General features: G+C 43.9%; 2 protein-coding genes across 19 annotated transcripts; one reads left to right on the forward strand and one right to left on the reverse strand.

The window, feature by feature from the left end:
- Positions 1–536: 536 nt before the first annotated feature.
- LOC119276732 lies at positions 537–6,938 on the forward strand. 18 transcript variants are annotated; one of them, XM_037557872.1, is made up of 11 exons: positions 537–1,236; positions 1,587–1,990; positions 2,857–2,901; positions 3,036–3,147; positions 3,325–3,425; positions 3,509–3,557; positions 4,356–4,407; positions 4,910–4,965; positions 5,877–6,002; positions 6,498–6,594; positions 6,673–6,938. In XM_037557872.1, exons 2-9 carry the CDS (start codon positions 1,967–1,969, stop codon positions 5,909–5,911), a joined length of 474 nt encoding a protein of 157 aa, XP_037413769.1. In that variant the 5' UTR covers positions 537–1,236; positions 1,587–1,966; the 3' UTR covers positions 5,912–6,002; positions 6,498–6,594; positions 6,673–6,938. The 18 variants fall into 18 exon arrangements, 4 of the variants coding, with proteins under 4 accessions (XP_037413769.1, XP_037413767.1, XP_037413768.1 ...); XM_037557870.1 differs by having other exon boundaries at positions 1,583–2,901; XM_037557871.1 differs by having other exon boundaries at positions 1,587–2,901; positions 6,486–6,594.
- Positions 6,939–9,452: 2,514 nt separating this feature from the next.
- LOC119281441 lies at positions 9,453–10,352 on the reverse strand. Its single transcript, XM_037561957.1, has one exon. The coding sequence runs from the start codon at positions 10,277–10,279 to the stop codon at positions 9,734–9,736; it is 546 nt and encodes a 181-aa protein (XP_037417854.1). The 5' UTR covers positions 10,280–10,352; the 3' UTR covers positions 9,453–9,733.
- Positions 10,353–12,392: the final 2,040 nt, after the last annotated feature.

The raw sequence follows: 12,392 nt of genomic DNA on the forward strand, positions 1-12,392 counted from the left end.
GAAAGAATTCCGTTCTAAAAAAGAATATGCGATGCCCAAACCTCCTCCGAAAAGATAGACCTTGAAATGTTTTTTTTACAGATAGTTACATGTGCGTTGCAATGTGGCATAAATATTTTACCACCTTAGTCTGTGATTTACCTTTTTTCGGATGAAAGGAGAGTTTATGGATCACTCAACGGGTAGGTCATTCTTACAAAGATCAGGTACACCGCCTCGTCCCGAATCGAGCCACACATTAGTGCGGTCTTCTAACCTACCATAGCTAGCCAAGTGTATGATTTACCTACCCATTTAAAACAAAAAAGAGGCTAGCCAACTCACCTCCAGGAGGCTCCCCCGATTGGGCCTTCATCGGCCGTCGGATTGAGCCATCTGAAGGGTATGAGCTGTTGGATCTTCACCTGCAGTTAACCCCTTTTCACCTCACGGTCATTCTGGATGTTCAATGACGAGTGGGCTCATGCCGCACGTTTACTGGCTGGGTTGGTCATTCGGGCGTACAAGAGGCTTTTGCCCAATCCGCGCTAGCGCTCCGATCCCAATCCTCGGCTCGCCCGCTGCAACACCAGCCGCCACACAAACCCTAGCTCCTTTCCCCTCGATCTCTACAGCCTCTCCCTCCTCCATATCCCCTCCTCGCTCATCACCATGGCCCGCCCTAGGAGCCTCGCTGCCACCTGCCACTCCTCCTCCACCACGCCACCCCCTCTAACCACGGCTTCCTTTTTTTCTTCGTCAGCCGTCGGCGGCGCCTGGTTCCAGATCGGGTGCTGGTTAGGCGAGCCTGGTAGTGGGGTGAAGGAGCAGGGTAGGCGCGCGACGAGGACAAGCAAGGGAAGAGGAAGGAGGCTGGCAACAGGGTGAAGGAGCAGGCCGACCATCGTTGAGGCGGCGTCGCCCGTCTAGGTGCCATTCATCGTCGCTGGCCTCACTAGCCTCACCTACTCCGTCTTCACCAACCCGGCCATGGAGATGAGACGAGAAAGGTTGTGGCCAGCCAATCGAGTCGCACCTCGGGTGCGCGACCCCAGGGAGGATTTTGCGCTACCGTATCTGTTGCTGGCCTCACTCGCCTCGTCTACTCTCTCTTCACCAAACCGGCCACGAAGATGGGATGAGAGTGTCCATGGCCAGCCAATCGAGCCCCACCTCCGGTGGGCGACCCCAGGGAAGATTTTTGCGCTGCAGTCTTCTTGCGCCAGTCCGTGCCCTGGACGAACGACACCTGCTGAGGTAGGCTTCTCCCTCCTCTCCGTACTCCAAATGAGGTGTGCAGGTCGTCACCGTGACCCACCGTCTCTACTCGGGCTCTCTATTGTCCTGCCTTGCTTGCTGCGTGTGTCATGTGTGCGTGCTTACTGATGCCTTGCTGCGTGCGTGTGTTCTTGATTGTTGTGTGCGTGCTTGCTGGGTTGCTGTTGGTGCTTTGTCGCTGGGTGTTGGGCTGCTGCTGGCCTGATGTTAATGCTTTGGTATATATATTTGTATGATGCTTGTATCTTCTATGAGGTTATGCTTTGTTATATACTGACATTGTTACTTGCTTTCTGCTGACATGTTGGTTTTGTTGTTGTCCTAGCCAGGTAGTCAGTCCAGTGACATAGAGATACAAGAGATATTCAGTTATGAGGATGGGGGAAATTAATGATCATACAGTCATTGCAGATTTGAAATGAGGCATCAAGGCAGCAAATGGGGCAGTATTTTGATCTCATTTCATCTGACCCATTGATTATTTGTTGTCTTTTTCACATGCCACCAAGTTCAGGTTGCTTTTCTTATATCATTGGTTTATGGTCTGCTTCAATGTGAACTTAAATGAAGACCTAGATTGATCTCTAATTTGTAAATGTCATCGAGCTGCTGCTACACACGCTGATTGGGTTGGCAGGCTGCTGTACATTTGTTCAGATCTTCCATTGTCTAGCTGATTCAGAATTTGGCTCATGCCAGTGGATAAAATATGCTTATTTGCATGGTTGCTGTTGTACGTTCGTCATGCATCTAAAGTCACTTACTTTCTAGGATTTTCGGATGGATGCTATGCTTCTCTTTTTGCTGAAAAATCTATGGGTGAATGTGTTGGTGTGGATAGCTTGCCTGTATGCAGAATCTATCTTTAGATTCTACGAGATGATGCATTCGTGTGGTCAGCATGCCTGTGTGTAGAATCTCTATATCCTTAGATTCTACAAGATGATGCATTGGTGTGGTCAGCCTGTCTATGTGCAGAATCTTTGTTTACATTTTGTCAGAATTTTCCTTTCTTTCTTATTGTTCTCATGGCGATCTGATCCTATAGATAAATCGTGTGTGTGCCTATGATCTACTATGTCTGATGCATGTCTATGTAGTTATCTGTTTAATAAACTTATACTTAGTTTGCGTTGTTTGGAGAGTAATACGGTTGACTGATTGTTTGCATGATCATATCATCATTTGGGGGATTGGTTTAGGTTCCTCGGGAAATTTAATTGTTCTGCCATAAAACTCCATAGTGAAAATTTTAGTTTCCAAGTTAACGTTCGGTCATATACGGGAAAAACTCACATTTATTTGTATCTCAACCTTATTGGTTTATTTAACTATGTATATTATAAGATTGGAGATGTAAAAACATTTGATTTTGAATCTCAAGAAATTACTTGTGGATGGTGATGATATATAACTTGAATACTCTTGACAAGGAAGATTTTATATTTATCCGTTATACCTTATGATGTTAATTATGGCATTATTATGTTAATCCCTTCACGATGGATGCTGCGTAATGTAGCTGTTGTAATTTGCAGTTTAACATACCAGTTCAGCAAATTGTGGGTAAGATGTGTATTTTTTTTCATATTTTTACAGATGACAGGGAGAAGGAGCAGGCTGTCGAGGAGTGCAAGCAGAAGTGTAAGATGTGTATTTTTTCATATTTTTACGGATGATCTTGACTGTTTTGCAACGTGTATTGCATTTCCAGGGATTATCCTCTTGCTTATTTAGTATTTCCTCTGTTCTCTGAAGATTAATTTTGGCCCATACAGTTTCCGGTGACTGGAAGTCTAAAACTGAAGACAGGGCATATTGTTTTGGTTATGAGTGGTTGGAAATATTGTGGCTTCATGTCCCTAGAGCAGTCAGACACTTCCAAAATAGGTGAGCCTGATTTCTTCTGCAATTCTTCCACCATAGTACATGAAAAGGAATATGTTCTACCTATCGGCACCATTTCTTGTGGAGGATTGGTGCTTCCCCTTTATTTTGTCACACTTTGGTGTCCTTGAGTTCAGAATAGATTCACCTTTGTTCTGATTCTTCTTTATATATTCCCAGGTGTTAAAATCCTAGGTGCCAAGGGCATTGTGGTGGTGCGATCCATGTCTCCTGCGAGCGCTCGGCATGGCGTCCATAGCCCCAAAGAGCAGGGCTTCAAGGTTCTTTTCATTGAATGACTTGATTTGTTTCTCCTATGTTGTGCTCGATTACTAACTGAAACTGTAGCTCTCCTATGTATCAGGCTGGACAACAAGCTTCACTTGATGAAAGCATTTCCCTTCTAAAACAGAGTAATGCTGAGATTAATGCACAAGTTAGTCTTGATACTAAGGTGGTTATGGGATTGCTTGATCTATGCTAGGCCAATATGTCAGCCAACCACTTAAAAATAATCACTTGCATTTCTTCCTATGAACTCTGAATCCTGACGAGTGATAACGCATAAAAAATTAGCAATAGAAGGTGTCAGTGAACACGAGTACTCAGTCAAGAGCAATATAGCGGTAGATACTTTACAATGTAATTTTATATAATAATAAATAAATGGCACTTAAGTTGTTAAGAAATTGTTGTTGGAGTATTGTCTCACCCTTTATCTGCTCTCTCGAAAACTGTGGATTGCTATGGGCTGGAGCTCCAGGAGAGGAGGGAGGTAAGCGTGGATGCAATGGATATTGTTCGGATAAAAAATTGGGTGGAAACTGAGTAGTGACGGTGAGACTTATTCCATTTGTTTCTCCTTTGCCCTTTTAATCAAGAACAACGTTCAGAGCTTGCGTGGTTGTCGAAATATAATTCTGTAAAGGAGAAATATTGATATCATGCAATGATCAATGCAGAGTTGGATAGTTATAGAGTTCTTCCTTAGTTTTCATTGAGCAAAGATTGGATCTGTGCGATTTGTTCTAATACCAAGTAAATCTTGGTCTGCATAGTTTTTTTCCTATATTTGTTTAAACAAATTGGGACTTGATGTGAAAAAGGGTGTGTGTTGACATGCATGTAAACAAATCATGGATTAATGTGAGGTACTATATATACTTGCCTATCTCTGTGCAAAAGCTTATGGCCCTCTTTGATACAACTAGGAACATCAAAACCAAATGGGATTTCATTGAGTGTACTTCAGATGGCCATACTGTAAGTGCACCATTACTAAATAGTATATGAATCTGCCTTGTATAATTAAGATGCACTTTCTACATAGCGCTGCTATATATTGATACTGTGTGATCACTTAACATAAATCTGGCTAGGTGATTTGCTCGCCTAACTCTCTGGTTGCATATAATCCGATCCTGATAGTGACATGATTTACTCTGTTTGATCAAACAGGTAGAAGCCAAAGCTGTTTTACGTGAATCTAATGACGTCCCTGCCGCTATAAGCTAGGAATTTGATAAATTCAACATTGGCAATCTGGTCTTGTGCTCTTCGTCCAAAAGCATATTCTGATAGCGAGATTCTTATTGTGGATGTTTCAGCGTCGACCTGAATTTTGTTTAACCTACTGTAGAAAGACCTTCTAGGGTGATTAGCTGCAGTACTGTAACAAATAATGAAAAAAACTCAGTGTCTTCTCATTTAATATTCTAGCTGCAACTACTTGACTACAAGTTTTATGTGGAATTTTTCTATACAGCTTGCACAAACTCAGTGAGATCGGGAATCATCATCTCACATTTTTTTTCTTGAAAGGTACTCCCTCCGTTCTGAATTACTTGTCTTAGATTTGTCTAGATACGGATGTATCTAGACTCATTTTAGTGCTAGATACATCCGTATCTCGATAAATCGAAGACAAGTAATTTGGAACGGAGGGAGTAGGTGTCATCTCCTACATTTTTTCTCAGAATTAAGCATGTTTCTAAGCCTTGCTTGAAAGTTTCTCATTATTAACTTAACAACCAACCTGGACGACAAAAGTTTACTTCACTTGGTAACAGGGGTTGGACACCGAAAGCTTGCTATCTAATTTTCTTCTCTGTAGAGGAAAACAAGTACGCCTATAGTTGGACACTGAAAGTCTGCCAAAATTATTTTTAGAGCTGTATAGTGTTTACGTTAATGTAAATCCTTGCTCATGTTACACCTTTCTTGTTCTTATGGCGAAAAATTAGCATATTAACCATTTTTATACTTTTTTGTCCTTTTCTTTTAATACAGTAGTGTCCAGGCTTATGGATTCCTATATTTTTATTGTCAATCTAGCATACTTCTGTCACTCCCCTCTTGTTTTAGCTCTGTTGATGGATGATTTCTGCCATTTATCTTTATTCCCATTTTATATATTCTGATTACTGCTTCATTATTTATCAACTGAGGCATGTTGTTGTGCACTTCTTACTGATGATGATCCTGGTGTTGTTTGTTTGAGAAAAGAAAGAGACAACTCGATGTGCATATTTATCCTTATTTTGTTCAATTATAATGGGATGAAGTAACTTAATGACTGATAGTATTGTTGGTAGTGATAGACAATAGGCAATTTACTAGAGCAGTTCAAGCAAGAATACTTCCAGAATACATCTTGTGATTTGTAGGTAACAACACCAAGTTTGCCAACTTGTTCAACCAAACAAAGTGTATAACATGCTTCATTTTTGCAGGTATAGAAGAAGGAAAAGAGAGCATTGGATTTTGAGTTAATGAAATATATTTGCAAAAAAGAGAGTTAATGAAATATTCTCAATCAAGAAAACTCAAGGTCGGTTCAGTCAACAGAAAAGAATAAGGTGAAACCTCTTGCGTTTTTTATTAGCGCACACATGGCTCTAAAATTGGATAGCTGATCTTTATTTATTCACTCAACGTTGTGTTAGCCATAGACCTCTCTCTCTCTCTCTCTCTCTCTCTCTCTCTCTCTCTAAAACCAGCTTCTCATGCAAGATCTTATCCTATGCCAAGTTATTCTGTGGGTATCGTTTTAAAATATTATATTTGTTGTTCTGCTTAGCTACACCATCCTTGAGTGTTTTTTATGGAATCTAGAAAACAAAGTGCTTTGCTTCTTTCCTTACTTGGTTCAAGGTTCCAGGTGTGCGTTGGACAGTGTCGCTGAGGGTCCAGTTTCTCATTTTTCAGATTTTGTAGTAGCAGAGATGTGTATAATATGGATAACTGAACTGGTGTTTAGGCGTTTCAGTGCAGGACTGCTACTTGCTTGATTAGTTAGATGAACTGGTGTTTAGAGATTTCAGTGCAGAGTGATGTTTCAGTTTCGATTGCAGGGCTTCGAGATGCACCGTGAGGGCTGAAACGAGTCTTATACCGGGTCTTTCATGAATTTAGTTAGCCTAAATACTTCCAGAATCCCTCTTGCAATATGTAAGTCTGTTGGTAACAACACTAATTTTGCCAGTTTGTTTTGCCAAACAAAATGTGGAACATACTTCATTTTTGCAGGTAAAAGAAGGAAAATATAACATTGGAGGAAAAGGCAGCAAAGTGGATTCTCTAAGCTTTCTCAAATGTTTGAACAAGGAAAAGATAGTTACAATCATTTTTCTCTCGCCTTGTTACATCTTGATGTTAATAGTCTTTGGAAGGTACTATGCACCCCGTTCAAGGTTTACAGAATTTGCACGATCCTATTACAATTTTATCGGATGACAGAATTGACCAGTTCTTCCTTGAGGAAATTAATATTTCAGCTGCTACTCCTTTGTGCATTGTTACATAGAGTTATACTCCCTCCGTTCCTAAATATAAGTCTTTGTAGAGATTTCACTATGAACTACATATGGATGTATATAGATGTATTTTAGAGTGTAGTTCATTCATTTTACTCCGTATGTGGTCCATAGCGGAATGTCTCCAAAGACTTATATTTAGGAACGGAGGGAGTAGTTGTGAAGATGTGTACGCATCAACATATAATTCCCACCATCCTATTACAGTTTGGTCCGACGACGAAATCGAGCAGCTCTTACTTGAGTAAATTGTACAACTCTTCCTTGAGTAAATTAGTATTGCGGTTACTAAGCCTTTGTGCATTCTGATACAGCTCTACTGAAATACTACTTATGCACTTTAAACTCAGAGTTGACTTTACATCATTTTTGTTCTCATCCGTTCTCCTGAATTTTAGTCCGCTTCAGCAATGCTATGACCTCCCACTCCATGTATATATGAAAAACGACCGCAATTTCGATGTTGTGATTTGGTCAATCCTTGGTGTTTTGATTACAACTGATCTCTCTGTTTGGCAACTGATGCCACCCGAAGGGCTGCCAGCCCTGAAAGGCAAGGAGTGTAAACCACGTACGAGCGTGGCTCAGAAAGCAAAATGTTTTGCAGTGAGTCAAGCGTAATATGATCAAAAGGAAATGGGGTTGATGCTAAAACTCAAACAGTTCCCTAGAGGGGGCCCCGGGTTGAAAGAGCTGATGCTTTCTTACTTCATCTTAATATAGGGATTATAGCATTGGAATTATGGAATTTGAATGGATTGAGTACATCAAGATGAAGATATTAGGGTGCCGTATTTCTTCTCATAGAAATACAAAAACGTATCACCCACTTCCTACAATCTGGTCTGAATCTTTGGGTAGGCTCCGCTGGATCAACAACCATAGATGCACGAAGTATAGTAGAATTCCCTCGTGCGGTCATTCGGGATGTCCCATCGAGAACGACTCCTATGTTCCGCCATCCATCAGAGCTCATGTACACCACTCCATCGGAGCTCATGGACGCTCCTTCATAAGAGGAGCTATCATCGGATCCATCTGAGCTGCTCTGAGTATTCATCAGAGCCACTGTCGGCGCTTCCATTAGAACTGATATACACAGGCTCAGTTCGAGATCCCCTCATGCTCAACCATCGCACTGACCTACGACACCATCGATTCTCAATCAAAACAATGGCAGCTTATAAATAACCATAAATTTACTTCCATATGAGTGCATACCTAAACAGAAAGGATCGCAGCACGGGATCTATAATGCCTAGAAAAAGAGCCAAAAGGGATGGGAATCGCCACAAAAGAGAGGGAAGATGCAGAATCGAGATAGATGGAAAGTAAATCCATGCATGCAGACAAATTTGAAATCCAAAGAGGTAAGAAATCGCACCGGTCGCGGCTGACAAAACGCCTCTGTCACCCAGCTGAGGAACCGAGAAAGGAAGGAAGGGGATAGACAGTCTTCGCTGGCTCCGCCCCCTGCCGCTTCATATTCAGCTCCTCATGGGTCACGGACCTCGCTCTACGTGGGCTGGGCTAAATAATATATGGGCTATTCTAATACCTCCCGATCCCTATATCTCCCTATATGCACAACAAAGACATGTTTTTTCTTATGTTTCTTATCTTTTCCTCTCTTTTTTTGCAGGAAATATATGCATGACCAGGTTTCTCATCATGATAACCATGTTTTCAAACTTGCTAAAAATACATTCATGCCAACTTTACTCTCTCATTATAGTGGCCATATTTTCAAACTGCACATATTCATATCATGCAAAATTTTCCTTTTCCCATACTATTATTTAACAACGTAATAAACATGTTTACAAAATAGCATGATTTAGTTGAAGGTTCTTGCAGCATGAAACTATTTTCATCGACAACATGTCTTCAGCAGGTCTCTGCGCCATTTGGCGCAACGGGTCAACTAGTACTAATAACAAAAGGCTGGCGCTCAACCGTGTGATATTTTGGCGCGCTGTTCATCACCTCACGTGTATGATGCGTGTCCCTCAGACCATGTTGCAAATGACAGCGACAATAACAAAAGCGGTTGTAACATATATCACGTAATGAAAACATCCTTTTTATATGAACCGTAGAAAATGGTTCGATGGAGCGCAACACGGCTCATGTTACAAAGCTCCAAACGCAATAACGAGCCATGCTGTGAACGGCTGGGGCACACGACACGGGGGAGAGATCGGATGGTTGCGGAGGCGGCGAGGCGCGTCACGTGGGTAAGTGAGAATTGCTCGATCTCCATGACTCGTTGATTAAAAAATTGTAGGATCTTTTTTTAACATCATACAGATACAAGCGCTCATATACACGCGCATACACTCACCCTATGAACACACACACGCACATCCTATTCCTATGAGCACCTTCGAAAGACTGAGCCGGCATATCATCTTGAAATTTACGAAGTCATCATAGACACCTCGTCGACGGGAACGTCTCCTCGCACTGAATGCACGTCGCCGGAAATCCTAAAATAAATTCAGGAATAAATGCGAGCACAAGGATTTGAACCCTGGTGGGCTGGGGATATCACAGTACCTCTAACCATCCAACAACAGCTTCGTTCGCATTGTAGGATCTCCTTGATACATTAATCATTTGTCCACCTTTTTTGTGTTCAATTGCCCTTTCATCGCTCAAAAAATACATGAAAAAAGAGGAGGCAAATTTTACACATGATCAAAAATAAAGGAAAACAGAGAGAATGCCTTTGCCATCTCTCAGTTTGTTAAGTGGCTAATTGACTTGTAACATTAGCATGCTAGTGCGGCGTAGCTCTCCTCGTGTATAGTCTCCAACGTGGGCCGCCGCCTCGACAAGCGACCGCCGCTTATCCGTTGATTGAGCTCTCCGATCTCTGCCGCAGCTGCCTCGTTGTCCACGGCCATCTCATCCAACCGCGGCGTCCTGACCGGTGGGATGTCCTCCTCGGCGGCAACGGAAGCCACCCCTGGCGACGCCACGACGATGTCCGACACCTTGGCCGAAGCGGGCCTCCGGGCATGAGCCTCGCTGGCGAAAACGTCGGCGGGCACGGCCTTCGAGCCAAGCCGCTTCATGGGGAAGGCGGCGTAGACTCCCCCGAGTTCGAGGTCCTCGTCAGCCGCAAGCGCCACGATCCGGCGCCCCGCCTGCAGCGCGCGCGCGTCGGCCAGGAAATGGCCCGGCGCCTCGAGCATCACCTCCGCCGCCGTCGCCGGGGGCCTGACCAGCCTCAGGCCGCCATCGGGGAGCACAATCCTGACGTCCTTGGCCGCCCCGGGGAACATGGCCAGCGTGCAGGACGCGAAGTTCCCCATGCCGAAGAGAGTCAGAGAAAGGCTAAAGGCGAAGCCAGAGTTTAAGGAATGAGAATTGTGATGGTTCGGCGTGTGTGCCTGCGGTGCGTGGGATCGGTTGCGCGGGAGATATATACAGGAGGAAACGCGTGATATAATAGGTGCATTCTGAGACGCGGATGTTTGGTACATGTGTGTATATGCATTTTATATGGGAAAAATAGTAATAATAATTAAATAAAAGGTAAAAGCTAAAATCCAGACGGACGGAATGTTGCAACAGGAGCCTACGATTTTGTAACCGTTCGATCCGCATCAGGCCACGCTCAGCTCCGTTGGATGTAGCAGTACTTTCATGAGGATACGGGCCATGCTTCGATTCAAATTTTATTGTTTGTGCTAATCATATACTCCCTCCATTCCAAAATATAGCGCGTCTTCAGTTTCCGTGCTTTAACTTTAAACATAAATTTAACCAACAAAACCAACTGCGGCGGGAGCAAAAATTATACCAATGAATTCGTATTCAAAAGAAGTTTTCACTTATATAATTTTTTATCCGGCCGCAGTCGGTATCGTTGGTTAAATTTACGGTCAAAATTGAATCTCGAAAAGCGCGGGCGCGTTATATTTTGGAACAGAGGGAGTACTAATCATTTGACTTGTAGGACTGCAGCAATGCTCACCTTTTTCTAATCTGCATGTGTTGGCACGCGCTCCCAAGTACTGTAGCACACTAGACAAACTTTGAGAATAAAAAATATATATGTTCAGCACTCTTCATATTCTCCTGTACAAATTGATGAACATAGCAAATATATTGTTTCTTGTGCTTATCCCTCTGATTTTGCCAAAACAAAAGGCTTAATTTTGTTTGGAAAATATGCGTTCACGTTTTGTGAGAACAAAATTATGTCTTGTCAGAACAAAATACTGAATTTTGTCAGTTAACTGACACGTATTCGTCTAAGATGACACAAAAATCAGTAAGACACCAAAGAAAATCACTTTACACCGAGTAAAATGAAGAACAATATTTTCTGCAAAAAAGAAAAAGGAGGGAAAGAACAAAGTCAGAGCACTATACACATATTTTTGTGAGTGGGACTGTTGCAATCACACATAACGAGGCGAATTTATTCAGGTGACTAGCGCTCGGGTCGCCCCCCGCTCGGGCGATTCGGGTGGCTCACCAACCCTAGCCGCCGCCGGGGCCTAGCCCATCCTCCTCCCCTCCTCTCGCCGCCGCCGGAGGACGCCGCCGGCCTGCGTCCGGAGGCCGACGATGGTGGCGAGGCTCTTCCTCCCTCCTGCGTCTCAGGGGTGGCGGGACCCCAACATGCGTGGAGGTGCGGCCGATCTACAAGCGACGGCGTTGGCTTCGACAGCGGCTGCGGTTGGCCCTGCCTCGGGCCACGGGCGGCTGCTGCGGCGGCTGGCTTGGATCGGGCGGCGACGCGATGCGGTCTTCGGCGGCATGTCATCTGGCTTTAGATCGGCGGTGGCGTCGAGGGCCTGGTGGACTGCTTGGCGGCACCCATGGCAGATCTGTTCTGGCTGGTGTAGCCAGTGGTGGTGGTCATCTTCTTCATCGGCGGTGGCCGGCCAGAAGCTTGGTGATCGGATCTCGAGATCCATCATCTAGCACTACAAAAAAAGACACATCCGTGACATTTTGGGCTGAACAAATTTTTTTCCTGTCATACATATGACACTTTTATGACGATAATTGTGACAAAACCCGGTATCATCATAGATGTGATGGGCTCCTACTTCTATGACAAAAAATCATGACAGAAAATGGGCTTTTCGTCCTGGACGGGCCGGAGACGCAGCTGCATGACATTATTTGGGCCGTTCATGACGGAAAACCGTGGTAGAAGCGAGGGCGAGGAAAATTTCGGGGAGTTCCTGGTTACGGTGGGTGGTCGGGGACCGAGCGATGCGCGTTTCTTTCGTACACGTACGTACGTGTGTGCGAGGCATTGGCTCTAACTGAACCCGAGCGAGGCATTGGGCTCTAACTGAACCCGATCGATTGCACTGCAGGCTACGCGTTACTGAACCCGAGCGATCAATTCCTTCGCTACTGCTGCTAACTGAAGCCGATCGATGCTGCCTCTCTGAATGAACA

This window comes from Triticum dicoccoides, chromosome 3B, assembly GCF_002162155.2.
Source record: "Triticum dicoccoides isolate Atlit2015 ecotype Zavitan chromosome 3B, WEW_v2.0, whole genome shotgun sequence".
Taxonomy (NCBI): Eukaryota; Viridiplantae; Streptophyta; class Magnoliopsida; order Poales; family Poaceae; genus Triticum; species Triticum dicoccoides.

Excerpts from the sequence above, each read along its gene's own strand:
- LOC119276732 (XM_037557870.1), top strand. The coding sequence starts at position 2,743 with ATGTTAATCCCTTCACGATGGATGCTGCGTAATGTAGCTGTTGTAATT. Across the intron at positions 3,148-3,324 it reads GTCAGACACTTCCAAAATAG|GTGTTAAAATCCTAGGTGCC; the intron begins GTGAGCCTGATT and ends ATATATTCCCAG. Across the intron at positions 4,408-4,909 it reads GTACTTCAGATGGCCATACT|CTTGCACAAACTCAGTGAGA; the intron begins GTAAGTGCACCA and ends TTTTCTATACAG.
- LOC119281441 (XM_037561957.1), bottom strand. The coding sequence starts at position 10,279 with ATGGGGAACTTCGCGTCCTGCACGCTGGCCATGTTCCCCGGGGCGGCC.